Source organism: Bubalus kerabau, chromosome 8 (genome assembly GCF_029407905.1).
Source record: "Bubalus kerabau isolate K-KA32 ecotype Philippines breed swamp buffalo chromosome 8, PCC_UOA_SB_1v2, whole genome shotgun sequence".
NCBI classification, from domain to species: Eukaryota; Metazoa; Chordata; class Mammalia; order Artiodactyla; family Bovidae; genus Bubalus; species Bubalus kerabau.
In genome coordinates, this window is record NC_073631.1 from 89624061 (window position 1) to 89644604 (window position 20544).

The 20544-nt window shown below is 37.9% G+C and overlaps 1 protein-coding gene across 1 annotated transcript in view; it reads left to right on the forward strand.

The window, feature by feature from the left end:
• The first annotated feature begins 4635 nt into the window (after positions 1-4635).
• Positions 4636-20544, forward strand: part of PTPRZ1 (protein tyrosine phosphatase receptor type Z1) — a 144669-nt gene continuing 128760 nt past the window's right edge. Inside the window, exons 1-2 of the mRNA XM_055589381.1 lie at positions 4636-4696; positions 5463-5528. Coding sequence (XP_055445356.1) covers positions 4636-4696; positions 5463-5528 — 127 coding nt within the window. The remainder of the gene's footprint in view (positions 4697-5462; positions 5529-20544) is intronic.

A 20544-nucleotide genomic window follows, 5' to 3' on the forward strand; every position in this document is an offset into this window, starting at 1 on the left:
TATGGTAGAATTCAAGTGATGAATTGTTGATCAGCATAAAGCAGAGACTTTCTTTAGCCATTCAGGGCAAAATCAGAGGGATTTATATAGTTCAAAATACTTGTAGTGATATTTTATTTATTTTTTTGTAGTGATATTTTAATACAAAATGAGTACCTTGAGTTTTTCTTTGTTTAAAAAAATAAGCAAAAAATGCTGAATTTATATACATCTTCCCTCTAGTTGTTATCAAAACTTTGATTTCCATTATGTGGATCTAAAGAAAAGTAAAGGAATATGTGGCATATAAATGTTTGCAAAATATGTAAATGCTCACAATAAGTATAAGCTTGAATAGATTGAAGCAGTGACATTTAAAGTTACCTAAAAGCCTGGAGAATCCCAGGGACGGGGGAGCCTGGTGGGCTGCCGTCTATGGGGTCGCACAGAGTTGGACACGACTGAAACGACTTAGCAGTAGCAGCAGCAGCAAAATAGTATAAACCAAATTTCTCTCAATTTTGGTAGCCCCTTCATGAAGAATAATTTTTCAGGACAAATTTTAGTTACCTTTTAAAAAGGTTTACTAATGTTTATGTTCTTACTCTGCATCATGTGTACCAATCATTCTTGAAATTTATTTCTTAGTTTTATCCCTACAAAACACTCACACTGAAGCAGATGGAGCAAATACTTTTAAACAGAAAGAAACAAAATATACAAGCTAAAGAAGCTAAAACCCACAGAAACAAAAAGTAATTCTATATTTCATTATTTTAATTGATTTTAAAACATATAAGCACTTTGATAGACTCTACTTTATATAGGATTTACTGGTTTTCAAAGTATACAATGCAACAAAAAAAAGTGAACCTAGATTCTTTTTTTCTTGTTCATTGGAGCTATCACATCTCATCTATCAGACATCTAAGTAGAATTTTAAAAGTGGGGTACTCTCTCACGCCCAAGGACCATGTAATTAGCATATGAATGTGTAACGGATTGTTTGAAGTAACAATTAAGGGAACAATACATAAAGGAACTGAAGAGAGCTACCAACACCTGGGAATCTTGTATTGAAAAAAGCTTTCTTAACGTAAGTAATTAAAAACCAAGGACAAATGCTGATTGTGTAGCAGTAAAGCCCTCCAAGGAAAGCTAAAATCTGCTGATATTTTGCTGTCGTCCTTTAGCCTGAATCATTAAAACAAGAGCTTACTGTTTTTTTTTTTTTCAATGGAATACTTGTTAATTATAGGTTCTACATGGCATTTGGTCTTCTAAAATCACCAAAATGCATTTATATGTCAAAAATGTCTTTACATTTTAAAAAATATTTTTATTCAAAACATAAATGATGAGAATCTTTTCCCTATGGGCAGGGCAGAGTTTCAGAGGAAAATTCCAAGTGATGGCCAGGTCAGTTCAGATATATGGTCAATTCTCTTTATTTGCCCAAATAATTCCTGCTGGGAAATTCAACCCCAGTAAATTTTTTTTTTTATTTTGTTTCTCTTGAAGAGGTTCCTACTTAGGCAGAGAACTTAAGAGAATAACCACTAACTCCAGATTGTTAGGAACCCTTGATATTGGGGAAGACTTAGTGAGTAGGAGGCAGGAGCCATGGATTATTGTTTCCATTTTTTTCACTTTTTGCCGTACAAACCACTTAAATTTCCATTGAAAAGATTTGTCTTATCTCTAAAATAGGAATTTTTGTAGGCTGTTAAATTCTGAATCAAATGACCTTTGAGGTCCTCACATCTAGTTGTATGTATTCCTTGATCATGAAAAAACACTTGTCCCCAGAATTTAACCTTAAATGACTACCCTTTTATGGACAATGCTAAAAAATGTGTTATGAGCCTAATGTTTAATTTTTAAATAGAAAAGCAAATATATGCATGAATATTCAAAGCGGTATTTTTCATAATAGCCCCAAAGAGGATACAACCCAAGTATCCAACAGTTGATGAATGGATAAATAGAAAGTGGCATAGCCAACATCAAAACAAAAATTGTGGCATACAAAATGAAACAGGCAAACAAAACTGTATTCAAGGCAATTGCAGTAGGGCAAGAAGGCAGACCCGAATCTGAACTCAACTCTGATGAGGCCGAGAGGGTAAGGTGTTTTGAGAGCTAGGTTGATCCCAGTGTAAATGTAATTCAGGACATTGGAGAAAGTCATTGGCCATCTGCATTTGCTAGTTGGCTCCACCCAAAAGAAAAATAAGCCTATATCATTATGCAGAGGTAGTTTTTACAACTTGGAGCAAGACACCTTAATAGAAGTTAGTCTGCTACCCTCCCACAGAACGTGGGAGATAAGGGTGCTTATTTCCTTTGATAGTTTCTTTTCAGAGAGATGTTTTCCTTAGTTTTGATAAGTACAGTCCTAGTTGTAGAATGACATATGGGCTATTTAAAAAAATGTACTTCTCAAAGTAACAAAGAAAGAATGTATAAATGAAATGTTGGAAGAAATAGGAGGTCAGAAACATAGAGCTAGGACGTAGCCTGTCCTAAGTTTAGTCAAGCTGAGGGGAGCTTTAAGGCCATCTTGGACACGAACAATGGAATACTATTAGACAATAAAAAGGAATGAAGTATTACACTGCAGTATTTAAAGTGGATAACCAATAATGGCCTACTGTATAGCACATGCACCTGTTCTCAGTGTTGTATGGCAGCCTGGATGGGAGGGAAGTTTGGGGAGAATGGATACGTGTATGTGCCTGCATATGTGTTCACTCATGTCTGACTTTTTGCGCCCCATGGACTGGGGCCCGCCAGGCTCCTCTGTCCTTGGAGTTTTCCAGGCAAGAAATACTGGAGTGGGTTGCCATTTCCTACTCCAGGGGATCTTTCTGACCCAGGGATCAAACCCATGTCTCTTGTATCTTCTGCATTGGCAATTAGATTTCTTTATCAGCTGAGACACCAGAGAAACCCAGATACATGAATGAAAAGTGAAAGTGTTAGTCGCTCAGTCGTGTCCAACTCTTTGCGACTCCATGGACTGTCACCCACCAGGCTCTTCTGTTCATGGAATTCTCCACGCAAGAATACTGGAGTGGGTTGCCATTTCCTTCTCCAGGTGATATTCACCTGAAACTGTCACAACATTGTTAATCGACTATACTCCAATACAAAATAAAAAGTTTAAAAAAAGGAATGCAGGACTCATATATTCTACAACATGGATAAACCTTGAAAACATTAATTTGCTAAGTTAAAGAAGCCAGCCATAAAAATCCATGTATTACATGATTATGTATTTAGAAATATCTGGAATATCCAAATCTATAAATTAATGGAAGTCGAGGTGGGGTTGGGGGTGGCAGCTAAAGGTATGAGGTTTCTTTTGGGGGATAATAAAGATGCTTTAAAATTTTCTGTAGTGATGATTGTATAACTCTGAATATAGTAAGTGCCATTAAGTTGTACACTTTCCTGGGTGAATTGTAAGGTGCGTAAATCATATTTCAATAAAACCGTTATCAAAACAAATGTTTGTTGAAATGTGCTACATGGTCAATAGAATATTTACCTATATTTATGGGTAGAGAAATTTTTAAAACAATTTTTTTTGCTTTCTCCAAGCTAGGTTTTGGTTTTCAATAATCTATGGATTCAGAATGTGTATTTCTGTAAGATAGCCTGCTTTTAAGTTTTTGTAAAATTTTAGTATGTATTGATGTGTTCTGCTAATCAGATTGTGTATAACATGGAATTGAAGAAAAATAATTTCTGAAACGTGCTTGAGATATTTGCCTCCCTTAAATTGGGAACTGTCAAAAAAGAAAAAAACATCTGTGTAAAGAGAATAAGAGGAAATAAGAGTCTCTCTTCAAAACTGATGAGAAATACATATAATATGTATGCATATCTGCAGTATGGTATAAATAAATCCTTGTATTCAAATGAAAACCATATGGACAGAACCCCAATTTATGAATATGTAATGTTCCACATGTTCATTTGTAAACTAGCTATTTGCAGCCTTTTCTTTTTTTGGTCATGCCATGTGACTTACAGGATCTCAGTTCCCCAACCAGGGACTGAACTCACCACAGCAGTGAAAGCCCGGAATTCTAACCACCAGGCAACCAGGAAATTCCTGTAGCCTTTTCTACAGAAACAGTTTTGGCAACACTGATTAGCTTCCAAACCTAGCTCACAAAGATGTATTTTGCTCACAATGTAGCTGAAATGGCGTAGTAGTGTTAAGACAGGCTGGAATTAAGGGACAATCGCACGAAGAGGAGAATGGATCATAACGTCCCCGTTTCTTGGGTACAGGCATGACTCCAGGCAAAATTATGAACTATATAGAGTGAGCCTTTGGCTTCCATCCATTTTCCTTTCTGTAGCCCTTGCCCCATGTTCAAGAACTAGAGCTTCTCTCTCTAGGTCATGAAGAGTCCACTATTTTATGATGCCCCAAGCTTCCCACTGGATTATCGCCCTCAGGCATCATTGTTCCTCTAAGAGACAAATTCACTTACACTGTCTAACACAAGCTTTGTCCCGGCCAACATGCACGCGCACACGAGTGCGCACACACACACACATACACACACACACACACTGAAATTTCCATTTCTTCAAGACTATTAATTTTGTTGTGCCTTAGAAGTAAATTTTGAAAACATGGTAACCTCTGGATCTCCTAGAAGCATTTACAGATACAACTTGGGTTGTAACTTGAAAAGTATCACTGCTGCTGCTAAGTCACATCAGATGTGTTTGACTCTGTGTGACCCCATAGATGGCGGCCCACCAGGCTCCCATCCCTGGGATTCTCCAGGCAAGCATACTGGAGTGGGTTGCCATTTCCTTCTCCAGTGCATAAAAGTGAAAAGTGAAAGTGAAGTTGCTCAGTCCTGTCCAACTCTTTGTGACCCCATGGACTGTAGCCTACCAGGCTCCTCCGTCCATGGGATTTCCCAAGCAAGAGTACTGGAGTGGGGTGCCATTACCTTCTCCGACCATTCTATCTTGCTGCTGCTGCTGCTGCTGCTAAGTCGCTTCAGTCGTGTCCGACTCTGTGTGACCCCATAGACGGCAGCCCACCAGGCTCTGCTGTCCCTGGGATTCTCTAGTTAGTAGGATTTCGTGTATTCAATCGAGGGAATGGTAAGAAAAATCTAAAGATAGAATAGGCTGTCCTTTCTGACCCTAGTCGCTCTATGAGATGAAATCCTCTAGGTTGCTCATGCTTTTCACAGAATACCTTCTTTGTCTCTGCCTGAACTTCAGCAGTTTTAACATGTGCCCTGCTAAAAGTTACACTAATTTCCAGAAGAGGGATGGTGGAGTCTATAATGGTGGCAGTTGAAATTGTGAAGATGACGTAGAAAAGAATAATCGAGGACCGTTATTGTATGAATGGTGCTTTGGGCTTCTTATGTTTTTTAAAATTTGTACATATACATTTTTCTACACATTGATCAATTGGTTTTTTTTCTTGGTTGTAGATTGGATTTATGGATACTACAGACAACAGAGAAAACTTGTTGAAGAGATTGGTTGGTCCTATACAGGTAAATATATTAGAATATAATGAAATTCAATGAAAATTATCATTGTTTTTTGTATCTGCTCTTATATGTAAAAGAAAATTTTGTATCTCCACACATCATTTTAACTTAGCTATATGGGAATGCAATTAATCACTAAAAATATATCATATGCAAAATGATTTCTAGTGAATTTCCATTAGCAAATTGGCAGAATAGAGTATATTGATCTCAGACAGAGCTAGATTTGTATCTCAGATCCACACTAGCTATATCTCCTTGGGAAAAGTATGTACCCTAACTGAGTCTCAGTTTTCTCATCTGTGAAATGGAAGAGTTTTCTGAACATTAAATGGAGTTGACACAGTGCCTCCTTGTAAATAGAAAATTCTCAATAAACTTTATCAGCTATGCTTGTTATGATCACAGTTGTTGTTATGATTAATATTAACAAATAATGATGGTAGTCTTGCCTTCAAAAGGAGTTTCCTTCTGAATTAGTGCGCTGAGTTAATTGGAATCAGGGTTAAATGTGATTTTGTGTGATTACTGGACTTGAGTTAGAGCATCATTAATAGCTGATGTTGGCTTAAAATAATTCCATCAGAAATGATGATCAAAAACCTTAGGAAAGACGAGAAGCTCTAGGCCTGATTGGATGAGCTTGGGTGGACTCTGGAGGGAACAGAACATGCCTGATAACCATCTGAGATAGAGTTCAGTGGTAGAGTTGGGTACTCATTAGAGATAAGATTGGGTTAATAAATTGGAATCAAATTAAAAGACCTTTAACATGAATCTAGCCAATCTGTTTTATAGATGAAAGAGAGCAGCACCATGAATTTTGTAGTGAGGTATGCATTTTCTTTTTTTAATTCTTACTTTAAAAGTAGAAATTAAAAAAAAATTCATTCAAATACAAAGAAGAATATAAAACCACTGTTTACTCCCTCCAGGTATATCCACTAGAAAATTTGGTATATTCTTTTCAGGACAGTTTTTATTATATTATGTTTATATTATATTATTATATTATGTGTATATGCTTTTTACCTAGAGTTTTGCATCCAATTTATTCTAGTAATTATTTTTTTTAATTTTATTTTATTTTTAAACTTTACATAATTGTATTAGTTTTGCCAAATATCAAAATGAATCCGCCACAGGTATACATGTGTTCCCCATCCTGAACCCTCCTCCCTCCTATCTCCCCATTCCATCCCTCTGGGTTGTCCCAGTGCACTAGCCCCAAGCATCCAGTATCGTGCATCGAACCTGGACTGGCAACTCGTTTCATACATGATATTTTACATGTTTCAATGCCATTCTCCCATTTCCTTATTTTAGTGATAATCCCTATTGATCCTGGTACTTAGTGTCTGCCTAACAGTCTATAGGATAAATGTTTCATTTTTAATATTTGGATATTCAGGCTGTTATAAACAATGATAAATAGATGAATAGAAATGGTTTATATTTTTATCATTTTTATTAAAGAATCCTTGATATACCATTACTGAATAGAAAAAAACAAATGCTTTCAGAATTCTAGATACACATGACCTAGTTGGCCTCTAGAGAGCATGTATGTGCTTATGTATAAGTAAGTGACCACCCCACTGAATAAACCAGGATTTAAAGACTGTCATTTTGAAAATCTTCACTAATCTGATATGCTTAAAAAATGACATTTTAATTTTAATTTGTTCTGTTTGATTACTCTTGAAGTCAGGATTTTAATTTTTATTAGCTATTTATATCACCTTTTTGATGGAATGAGTTAAATTAGAACATAGAATAATCAAGATATACATTAAAGCAGGAAAAATTGAACAAATTAAGGCATGTCTAGCTTGTGACTTCTGTGCAGATGGGTGTGTGGTAGTTCTACATGACATTATATATAAAGACTTGCCTTTAATTTACCCATTTATAATTATGACCTATATATAAGGACATTCTTTTTATTATTAATTTTTTAATCTTGAGAAATACATAACAAAGATTCTCCATAACTTTGTGCCATTTTTAATTATTTAAATTTATTATTTTGTAAAGTTTTGTTTATGTTTTGCTATTATATATCCAAGGTAATGAACATTCTCGAATTCTATTTCCTTGAGCAATTGTTTTTTCAGAAAAAATAGACTTTAACAAAGAGAGAGTTGTTGGATCAAATTGCCAAGTGTTTTTAATATTGATATAATGGTCAAATTTTAGAAAATTGTTTTTCCCCACATTTTTATCCATTTCCTCACATTTTTACTCACACTTGTTTTAAAAATCTGGTCAACTTGATTGACAAAAAGTAAAATCCGATTTTTAATTTGCTTTTTTCTAAATATTTAATTTGTTGTTCAGAAACTAGAAACAAGAAATTAAAGTGTCTGACTCATTGCAGCTCATGCACTGAAGCACACCAGGCTTCCCTGTCCTTCACTATCTCCATGAATTTGCTTAAACTTGTGTCCATTGAGTCAATGATACCATCCAACCATCTCATCCTCTGTCAACCCCTTCTCCTCCTGCCCTCAATCTTTCCCAGCATCAGGGTCTTTTCCAGTGAGTTGGCTCATCACATCACTGGCCAAAGTATTGGAGCTTCAGCTTCAGCATCAGTCCTTCCAATGAATATTCAGGGTTGATTTCCTTTTGGATTAACTGGAATTGATGCTTTCAGATTGTGGTGCTGAGGAAGACTCTTGAGAGTCCCTTGGTCAACAAGGAGATCAAAGCAGTCAATTACTTAATTTCTTAAATTACTCCAAGTAACAGGGTTTAGGTTAGGGTTTTGGGAGGATGAATGGTAAATAAATACTGCCTGGGTAATGGTTAATTGAATAAGAATGGTAGACCTGAGTAACTGGTATTAAAAAAAAAAAAAAAGGACAATCCATTTATTTAACTTAGTTTCACTTTTGTTTTCAGTAAAAGGGTGTGTTATATTCTTTTTTAATAAATTTCTGTCTTAGTTTCTCTGGATTTGATTCCAGGACCTGCTTATAGTTTCAGATGAGGACATTTTACAGCTGCTTAGCTCAAGCTGAGTGCAGATTGAGTATTTTGTCTGAATTCATAGAATGTCAAAAAGAAAACAAATAAAAAAAAGCCTTTATCCAAATGAACACTTCTCTCCCAAGTAAATCATACCCAAGTCAAAAATTTTAAATATGGATTAATCAATGTTAAGTATATTATCTCTTTTTATTTTTAATATAATAATGGTTGGTAGTATTTTCAATTTCTATGCTTATTATGCCACCTGGAAAATGAAAAACTATGTGTGATAACTATAAAATTTCAGGATAAATTAGTTTTAAGAGTCTTAAATTTAATTGATGAACAGCTGAAGTAAATTGATTTTGACCACACTTAGTCCTAGTTTTGTTCATAATAGCTTATCTTGTTGAGCTGTTAGACTGTCTTCAATCTTGGAAGAAAAGACTTGCCCTTGAATGTATATATAGAATTCTATTCATAAAAGTTACTAAGAGCATCATAACATCTGCCTGTAAGAGAGCTCATTGCTTTACCATAAGCTATTTAAAAATGTCACATGGCACATCAAACATGATTTAAATAGAATCACTTAAGCTAAGATTGTTTCAGAAATATTATACAACTGCAATATGTGGAGAAACAATAAAAATCCATGTTGGCTGTCAGATGGATAGAGAAACAGTGGAAGAGGAGGAGAAGAGATTACTCTTTCAGTTGTGTTTTTTTTTAGCATAGACTATAAACAACTTTTCTATTCAGGATATATCCTATAATTACGCTGAGAAATGGCAGGGTTGGTAAAGACAGTGAACAGTCCCATTTTTAAAGTTATTACAAGAAGGTGAGCAAAGTTTATCACTCTGCAATGAAAGAGCGAATAGTAAATCTGAGAACGTCGGCACTAAAATCCAATTCTTTCCTTAGTAACTTCATTTCATGTAAGGATTTCAGAAAATGAATGTCCTTCTGTCTATTAATGATAACTTTTGTATTAACAATATCTATACAATGACAATTCAATTAAGAAAGAAAAACTAAGTCATTTGGTCTTTTTTTTTAATATATATCATGAACATGTAGCCCACAATGATCACGAGATTAAAATCTTCCCTCTGTTTGAGTTGTTAGACCTTATCACCTTAAGCAATGAGAAGATCATCAGAAATGAATGGACTTCCACTGCTTATTTCTTAGAAGTGATCACTATTGAAATGATTTCCTGGATTTTAAAATACATATATTCAGATGTTTCTTTTCACCATATTTTAAGACATCTTGAAACTGGAAATTGTATATTGATATATTTTCAAGTGTTCTTAAACCCAGAGAACTTTAAAGTTTTAGTTAAGAGGTTGCATTGGCAAAACAAGATTGCATTAGACCACACAGGAGTCACTACTGGACACCTGACTGAACACCTCAGAAGGAGGGAACCTCTGAATGCCAAACTGATTCTGCTTCCTCAAATAGAATATCCTGTCTAAATAGTATTTCCAACAAATATATAGACTAGAAGATACTACTTATGGAAAACAAAGGAACCATAATATAAGGGTGTGTATTGTGTGGTTTGGTGTTTGGCATTTATTTTTGGACATAGTTGGGTTTAGTAATTTTGCTTCTCTTAACCTAGGAGAAATAGGTAACTCAGAAAGAAAATTTAAATCTGTATTGAATAATGACTGATTTTTGACTCATTCGGTCATCTCTTTACATCTGGAATCTGAAAATTCTTTTAACATATGATGCTTTCCTCTGAATCATCGCTCCTTATCTTAGACTATTCATTTCTCATTTCCAACTTAAGAATGAAAAGGCACGTTCTAGAACTCTGTGTATAGAGTTGCCTCATTTTTGTAAAATATTATATATTTATATGACATAGAAGAGAAACCTGGAAGGTTATACACCACCCTGTTGGCAGTGGTTTACCCCTGAAGAAGGAGACTGTGGAGGGCCACTGGAGGCAGGAGACCTTCACCTCTTACTGTATGCTATTGTATCATGCTCATTTTTTAAACACGTATATTCTAGCAAAAGGTTTTCAACACGCTTCTGTTAGTTTTAGCTAAGAAGGGCAAAGTAGTTAGATAATGAGCCCAGCTTTGCATTTTCACCAGTCAGGATGTAGGGACTGTGCTGAGCTGAGGTGTGAGGCTGCAACAGATATCTAATCAGAACATGAGGACTTCCTGGTCACCCCTAACATTCAGACTGACCAGACTGTTTGCTCTGTATTTCAATTTTCTTTCAGTAAATAATTTTTAATAACACTCTGCCTAATTGTGCATGAATCAAATCAGTGTTTCACTTTGTGAAATCTCTTTGAACAATTACACTACAGATTGAGCAGATCCAGTCACTTGAACAGATCCAAGTGATCATTAGTTGGCAGTATGGCACCCCACTCCAGTACTCTTGCCTGGAAAATCCCATGGATGGAGGAGCCTGGAAGGCTGCAGTCCATGGGGTCACTGAGGGTTGGACACGACTGAACGACTTCACTTCACTTTTCACTTTCATGCATTGGAGAAGGAAATGGCAACCCACTCCAGTGTTCTTGCCTGGAGAATCTCAGGGATGGGGAAGCCTGGCTGGCTATAGAGCATTCTTTGGCATTGCCTTTCTTAGGGATTGGAATGAAAACTGACCTTTTCCAGTCCTGTGGCCACTGCTGAGTTTTCCAAATTTGCTGACTTATTGACTGCAGCACTTTCACAGCATCATCTTTCAGGATTTGAAATGACTCAACTGGAATTTCATCACCTCCACTAACTTTGTTCGTAGTGATGCTTCCTAAGGCCCACTTGACTTCACATTCCAAGATATCTCACACTAGGCGAGTGATCACACCACCGTGATTATCTGGGTCATAAAGATCTTTTTTATATAGTTCTTCTGTGTATTTTTGCCATCTCTTCTTAATATCTTCTGCTTCTGTTAGGTCCTTACCATTTCTGTCCTTTATTGAGCCCATCTTTGCATGAAATAGTCCTTTGGTATCTCTAATTTTCTTGAAGAGATCTCTAGCCTTTCCCATTCTATTGTTTTCCTCTATTTCTTTGCATTGATCACTGAGGAAGGCTTTCTTATCTCTCCTTGCTATTCTTTGGAACTCTGCATTCAAATGGGTATATCTTTTCTTTTCTCCTTTACTTTTGGCATCTTTTCTTTTCACAGCTATTTGTAAGGCCTCTTCAGACAACCATTTTGCTTTTTTGCATTTCTTCTTCTTGGGGATGGTCTTGATCCCTGTCTCCTGTACAATGTCATGAACCTCCATCCATAGTTCAGCAGTCAATCTGTCTATCAGATCTAGGCCCTTAAATCTATTTCTCACTTCCACTGTATAATCATAAGGGATTTGATTTAGGTCATACTTGAATGTTCTAGTGGTTTTCCCTACTTCTTCAATTTAAGTCTGAATTTGACAATAAGGAGTTCATGACTGAGCCACAGTCAGCTCCCAGTGTTGTTTTTGCTGACTGTATAGAGCTTCTCCATCTTTGGCTGCAAAGAATATAATCAATCTGATTTCAGTGTTGGCCATCTGGTGATGTCCATGTGTAGAGTCTTCTCTTGTGTTGTTGGAAGAGGGTGTTTGCTATGACCAATGCGTTCTCTTTGCAAAACTCTAGTAGCCTTTGCCCTGCTTCATTCTGTATTCCAAGGCCAAATTTGCCTGTTACCTCAGGTGTTTCTTGACTTGCTACTTTTACATTCCAGTCTCCTGTAATGAAAAGGACATCTTTTTTGGGTGTTAGTTCTAGAAAGCCTTATAGGTCTTCATAGAACTGTTCAACTTCAGCTTCTTCAGTGTTACTGGTTGGGGCATAGACTTGGATAACCGTGATATTGAATAGTTTGCCTTGGAGACGAACAGAGATCATTCTGTCATTTTTGAGATTGCATCCAAGTACTGCGTTTTGGACTCTTGTTGACTATGATGGCTGCTCCATTTCTTCTAAGGGATTCCTGCCCACAGTAGTGGATATAATGGTCATCTGAGTTAAATTTACCCATTCCAGTCCATTTTAGTTCGCTGATTCCTAAAATGTCGACATTTACTCTTGCCATCTCCTGTTTGATCACTTACAATTTGCCTTGATTCGTGAACTTAACATTCCAGGTTTCTATGCAATATTGCTCTTTACAGCATCGGACTTTGCTTCCATCACCAGTCACATCCACAACTGGGTGTTGTTTTTGCTTTGGCTCTTTCTCTTCCTTCTTTCTGGAGTTATTTCTCCACCGATCTCCAGTAGCATATTGGGCACCTACCAACCTGGGGATTTCATCTTTCAGTGTTCTATCTTTTTGCCTTTCATACTGTTCATGTGGTTCTCAAGGCAGGAATACTGAAGTGGTTTGCCATTCCCTTCTCTAGTGACCACATTTTGTCAGAACTCTCCACCATGACCCATCCGTCTTGGATGGCCCTACATGGCATGGCTCATAGTTTCATTGAGTTAGACAAGGCTGTGGTGCATGTGATTAGATTGTTTAGTTTTCTGTGATGGTGGTTTTCAGTCTGTCTGCCCTTGGATGGAGAAGGATAAGAGGCTTATGAAAGCTTTCTGATGGGATACACTGACTGAGGGGGAAACTGGGTCTTGTTCTGATGGGTGGGGCCATGCTCAATAAATCTTTAATCCAGTTTTCTGTTGATGGGTGGAGCTGTTTTCCTTCCCTGCCATTTACCTGGGGCCAAACTCTGGTGGAGGTAATGAACATAATGGTGACCTCCCTCAAAAGATCCCAGGCATGTACTGCTACAGTTTGTGCCCCCAACCCTGCAGCAGGCCACCACTGACCCATGCCTTTGCCGGAGACTCCCAGACACCCACAGGCAAGTCTCCTGTGGGGTCACTGTTCCTTTCTCCTGGGTTCTTGTGCACATGGTTCTGTTGTGTCCTCCAAGAGTCTCAGTCCTATATAAGTTCTGGAAGCTCTATAGTGGGGTTAATGGCAACCTTCTCCAAGAGGACTTAATCCATACCCACACCAAGAGCTCCTGTCCCTGCAGCAGACCACTGCCGACCTGTACCTCCACAGGAGATGCTCAATCACAGTTCTGTCTCAGTCTCTGTGGGGTCCCTGGGTCCTGGTGCACACAAGGTTTGTTTGAGCCCTCTGAGCTTCTCTGGCGGGAACGGGGTTTGATTCTAAATGCAAATTTGCCCCCCTACAGTCTTGCTGGGGCTTCTCCTTTGTCCTTGGACATGGGGTATCTGCTCCCAGCCGCTCCAGTGCCTACTGGCGTTTTTCTGACTTTGGCCGTGGGATATCTCCACCTGGCAGGTTCAGCAAAGCTCAGCCTCTACTCCTGACCTTGGACGTGGGGTAGTGGCACCTGGTATGTCCCTGCAATTTATTTCTGGCATGAGTGAATAAATCTGGGATGTGATAGTGTTTTCATTTTACAAGATGAAGTCACCTGCTCAGATTTAAAAACTGAGCAGAAGACTGGAAACTTGAATCTGGGGCTTGACTCCCAGTGCTCTTCTTGAGACTTCTTATGGCCACATCTGAGTCTTGTGTTTCAGTGATGTGGGTAACAACACAGAGCTGTTAGATCTCATAATTATCATGTAAATATGTTTTAAAATGCTGATTCCAAAGCCAGTGTGTTTGATATGGTCCTTTTTTTTTTTTTTTTTTTTGCTTTATGCATGTATCTTTTAAAATAATGTATTAAGAGCAGTCTCTTCTGAAAAGTGAAATTGTGGGGGCCTTTTATTTTCATCTCTGCTTGTCCATATCTTCCGGCCTGTCTACACTAAACATATATTTATTTTATAGCCGAGTTGGGGAAAGGGGGCTTAAAACGTCTAATTAATATAGTATAGAATAAATTTATTTAAATTAATTTTTTTTTAATTCTGTGTGTGACGAATGAGTTGTTTTGCATCACAGAAAGTCTTCTGCTTCATTGTCTGTCCTCATTTCATATAATGATCTAATAGTTTATGTGTCTGAGGGCCTTGTATCTGGGTCTCTTCCTAATTGACTGAAGCAGAACTTCTTTACTGATCAGTCAAGTCGGAAATACTGTGTTAATCGTTAATGTCCTTAAAAAGCAGGTAATAAATTTAGTGTGGAAATGGATACGATGCTCCTAGAAGGATAGGCATATCACGGTCCACTTGCATTTTACCCAAACTCGATCTAACCAGGATTCCAGGGAGGGCACTTAAAATCTCACACAATTGGATTTTCTTCTCTGCTGTAGTGCAGTATATTCACTTTGCATTCGTTTCACAGTCAGGATCATTATCCTAGCTCAGTGAGAATCAATTTCTCATAGTTGATTGTCTGAATCACTGCCAACTCAGTCACATTTTCTACATCATTTACCAGAAAGTATAGTTTTTTAAAACATCAGAACAATTTATGCAGGTAACCTGTAGCCTCACTCTGCCCTCAGATGTGCTTCAGAGCAGTCACCCGCTCCTGGAGCTCAAATGCTTCTGCAGATTGATTGACAGTGTTGCTGACCTGTAGATCAAAGGATCCCCCATTCCACTTCCCCATTTTCTAAGTGAGCTTCTATAGACATGAAAGAGTTCATTCTCTGTTGCGAGGAGAACAGTTCTTTAGAGTGCAGTGTCTATTGTTTCCTTTAGAAGAATAATTACATCTTTAGTTTCTGTGGATGTAGTGAAGAAAGCCAGTATGGGACGTGTGTATGGGGCTTTGGAGTAGATTTGAGGAGAAAATTCTGTGACTTTTAATTATTATCCTTTACCCCGCATGTGTGCATGTTTTGGTAAATTATAATAACTGTTCTACTACTTTCATTTATGGTGATTGAGGTTGCTTTTTTTATGCTTCAACACAAGAAAGAAGATTTGATTTAAAGTCTAAGTCATATTGACATGTTTTTATCCCATCAACATTTTTTAAAAGTAAATTGAGTGGAAAATTAAGTTTGGGCACATGATATAAATTCCACTAGTGTGTCTGACCTTTGTTTAATCATTTATGAGTTATCACTGCAAGATGTTTATATAGATTAGATACCACAGAGATCTAAGGAACCGTATTATCTGATCCTAATTAATATTTGACATTAAATAGTCTCATCACCTTCCAGTTTCCTAATGCTAAACATTAAATAGCAAGCAGCTGTTGGTCAGATAAGTGTTAAACTTTGTCAATTTTATACACACACACACACACACACACACACACACAAGTTTCTCGCCATATTTGGTCTGTGTTAGAATAGATTACAAGACATGATGAAATTCACACGTCTTAAGACTGTATGTTATAGGTTATTGCTAAAATTATCTGTTTAATAGTGTTAAGATTCTGGCTAAATTATCACAAATAGTTGTATATCATATAGTTGCTCACAGTATATGAATATCCATCAACTAAAAATAACCTTTTGTGACTATATGAAAGTTCTCCCTATTTAAATAACAAGAGCCAGACATCCTGGAATGTGAAGTCAAGTGGGCCTTAGAAAGCATCACTACGAACAAAGCTAGTGGAGGTGATGGAATTCCAGTTGAGCTATTTCAAATCCTGAAAGATGATGCTGTGAAAGTGCTGCAGTCAATATGCCAACAAATTTGGAAAACTCAGCAGTGGCCACAGGACTGGAAAAGGTCAGTTTTCATTCCAATCCCTAAGAAAGGCAATGCCAAAGAATGCTCAAACTACCACACAATTGCACTCCTCTCACATGCTAGTAAAGTAATGCTCAAAATTCTCCAAGCCAGGCTTCAGCAATATGTGGACTGTGAACTTCCTGATGTTCAAGCTGGTTTTAGAAAAGGCAGAGGAACCAGAGATCAAATTGTCAACATCCACTGGATCATGGAAAAAGCAAGGGAGTTCCAGAAAAGCATCTATTTCTGCTTTATTGACTATGCCAAAGCCTTTGACTGTGTGGATCACAATCAACTGTGGAAAATTCTGAAAGAAATGGGAATCCCAGACCACCTGATCTGCCTCTTGAGAAATTTGTATGCAGGTCAGGAAGCAACAGTTAGAACTGGACATGGAACAACAGACTGGTTCCAAATAGGAAAAGGAGTACGTCAAGGCTGTATATTGTCACCCTGTTTATTTAACTTATATGCAGAGTACATCATGAAAAACGCTGGACTGGAAGAAGCACAAGCTGGAATCAAGATTGCCGGGAGAAATATAAATACCTCAGATATGCAGATGACACCACTCTTATGGCAGAAAGTGAAGAGGAACTCAAAAGCCTCTTGATGAAAGTGAAAGTGGAGAGTGAAAAAGTTGGCTTAAAGCTCAACATTCAGAAAACGAAGATCATGGCATCCAGTCCCATCACTTTGTGGGAAATAGATGGGGAAACAGTGGAAACAGTGTCAGACTTTATTTTTGGGGCTCCAAAATCACTGCAGATGGTGCTTGCAGCCATGAAATTAAAAGACGCTTACTCCTTGGAAGGAAAGTTACGACCAACCTAGATAGCATATTCAAAAGCAGAGACATTACTTTGCCAACAAAGGTTCGTCTAGTCAAGGCTATGGTTTTTCCTGTGGTCATGTATGGATGTGAGAGTTGGACTGTGAAGAATACTGAGCGCCGAAGAATTAATGCTTTTGAACTGTGGTGTTGGAGAAGACTCTTGAGAGTCCCTTGGACTGCAAGGAGATCCAACCAGTCCATTCTAAAGGAGATCAGCCCTGGGATTTCTTTGGAAGGAATGATGCTAAAGCTGAAACTCTAGTACTTTGGCCACCTCATGCGAAGAGTTGACTCATTGGAAAAGACTCTGATGCTGGGAGGGATTGGGGGTAGGAGGAGAAGGGGACAACAGAGGATGAGATGACTGGATGGCATCACTGACCTGATGGATGTGAGTCTGAGTGAACTCCGGGAGTTGGTGATAGACAGGGAGGCCTGGCATGCTGCGATTCATGGGGTCGCAAAGAGTAGGACACCACTGAGCGACAGAACTGAACTGAACTGAAAAATAATAAAATGCTAGATTAGTATGGGATTCCATTTTCTTAATTGGGTTGTTCCTAAGCTTTTTTGATAACCCACTCAAGTATTCCTGCTTGGAGAATTCAGAGGATAGAGGAGCCTGGTGGACTATAGTCCCTGGGGTCACAAAGAGTTGGACATAATTGAGCGACTAACACTTTCACTAAGCTTTTACATTTTCCTCCTTTTTTGAAAATAAAATTGCCAAAGCAGAAATTATAATGATAAAACTTAATAGAAACATTAAACTGATAGCTAATAATATAAATCAGTGGTTTTTAACTTTGGTGTGCATCAGAATTACCTGAATATTGTGAAATTAATCTAAAATAGGATTGCTGGGTCTGAATTCCAGAATTTCTGATTCAGTAAATCTGAGGTAGAGGCTGTAAATTTAATACCCAGCAATTCTCCAGTGATTTTGCTGCTGTTGTTCTGGGGAACCTCATCCTGCCATTTCCAGAGTCTAGATCATTCTCTCCTTGTGTGGCCTTAATTTGGGGAATGAATGAATAATACAGTATACGAGAGAAAGCACATGTTTGAATACATTTATCCACGTGGAAGTGCTTTAGCTCTCTGGATGTGGTATATTCACTTGGAAGAATATTATTATTGCTTCTGTTTAACATATGAGAATATTCTAAATGTTATTTTCAAAACCTGCTGTCTGCATCAGTAAAGAGAGAAGATAAGCTTTTGAACAGTTGTTAACACAACTTCTGTTGATTTGCTTATTTAGACAGGGCATCTTTACCTGCCTGGCTGAGTCCAGTGAGAATCCCTCACTAGTGAGTCTGGCTGCAGGCCATCTTTATCTTGAATTACTCTAGACACATTTATCTCTAGTAATTGCCAAGGAAAGTTCTTTTTCATAACCTTTTAAAAATCATTTTCTTCCATGTCCTGGCTATTATAAACAGTGCTGCGATGAACATTGGGGTACACGTGTCTCTCTCAATTCTGGTTTCCTCAGTGTGTATGCCCAGCAGTGGAATTGCTGGGTCATAAGGCAGTTCTATTTCCAGTTTTTTAAGGAATCTCCACACTGTTCTCCATAGTGGCTGTACTAGTTTGCATTCCCACCAACGGTATAAGAGGGTTCCCTTTTCTCCATACCCTCTCCAGCATTTATTGCTTGTAGACTTTTGGATCGCAGCCATTCTGACTGGCATGAAATGGTACCTCATAGTGGTTTTGATTTGCATTTCTCTGATAATGAGTGATGTTGAGCATCTTTTCATGTGTTTGTTAGCCATCTGTATGTCTTCTTTGGAGAAATGTCTATTTAGTTCTTTGGCCCATTTTTTGACTGGGTCATTTATTTTTCTGGAATTGAGCTGTAGGAGTTGCTTGTATATTTTTGAGATTAGTTGTTTGTCAGTTGCTTCATTTGCTATTATTTTCTCCCATTCTGAAGGCTGTCTTTTCACTTTGCTTATAGTTATAATAGCCAGGACATGGAAGCAACCTAGATGTCCATCCCCAGATGAATGGATAAGAAAGCTGTGGTACATATACACAATGGAGTATTACTCAGCCATTAAAAAGAATACATTTGAATCAGTTCTAATGAGGTGGATGAAACTTTAGCCTATTATACAGAATGAAGTAAGCCAGAAAGAAAAACACCAATATAGTATACTAACGCATATATATGGAATTTAGAAAGATGGTAACAATAACCCTGCGTACGAGACAGCAAAAGAGACACTGATGTATAGAACAGTCTTTTGGACTCTGTGGGAGAGAGTGAGGGTGAGATGATTTGGGAGAATGGCATTGAAACATGTATAATATCATATATGAAACGAGTTGCCAGTCCAGGTTCGATGCATGATACTGGATGCTTGGGGCTGGTGCACTGGGATGACCCAGAGGGATGGTACAGGGAGGGAGGAGGGAGGAGGGTTCAGGATGGGGAACACGTGTATACCTGTGGCGGATTCATGTTGATATATGGCAAAACCAATACAATATAAAGTTAAAAAATAAAAAATAAGATAAATAAAAATCATTTTCTATTGACCTGGTTCCAAAACAGCCTGGGTTCTAATGCTATCCGAATGGTATTATTAGTTTCTGAATTCTTTTTTCTTTTCTTTTGACTTTCCAAATTCCAGTCTTGTAGTTCTCCTAATACTAGAGTAGGTTGCCATTTCTTACTCCAGGGCATCTTCCCAACCCAGGGATCAAACCCATGTCTCCTGTGTCTCATGCATTTTCTGGCTGATTCTTTATCACTGAACCATGTGCAAAGCACTAGTTCTCTTAAAGAAAAGTGAAAGTCGCTCAGTAGTGTCCGACTCTTTGCGTCCCCATGGACTGTAGCCTGCCAGGCTTGTCTGTCCATGGAATTCTCCAGACCAGAATACTGGAGTGTGTAGCTGTTCTCTTCTCTAGGGGATCTTCCCAGCCCAGGGATCGAACCCAGGTCTCCCGCATTGCGGGCAAATTCTTTACTGTCTGAGCCACCAAGGAAGCCAAGTTCTCCTAAACTATACTTCTAATAGCGATTTCCTCCTAAATATTTTGGCTGTTGGTAATGTAATTTAATGTCACCTTCACAACTTGACAAGTAAGATTGAAATTTTTCTGAATTTTTTTTTTTTTTTTTAGTAAATGTTATCCATTTCTTTCTTCAGTAGCTGTTTCAAAGTAAGTAACTCATATGTTTGTCACTTTTCAAGTCACTAATGGGAGCTCAGCTGATAAACAATCCACCTGCAATGTAGGAGACCCTGATTCATTTCCTGGGTCTGGAAGATCAATTGGAGAAGGGATAGGCTACATATCCCTTCTGATATTCTTGGGCTTCCCTGGTGGCTCAGACAGTAAAGAATCCGCTTGCAATGCAGGAGACCTGGGTTTGATCCCTGGGTTGAGAAGATCCCCTGGAGAAGGGAACAGCTACCCACTCTAGTATTCTGGCCTGGAGAATTCCATGCACAGAGGAGCCTGGCAGGCTATACAGTCAGTCCATGGGATCGCAAAGAGTCGGACATGACTAAGGGACTTTCACTTGCAATGTCAACCACACAGACTAAATGATTTTACTGCT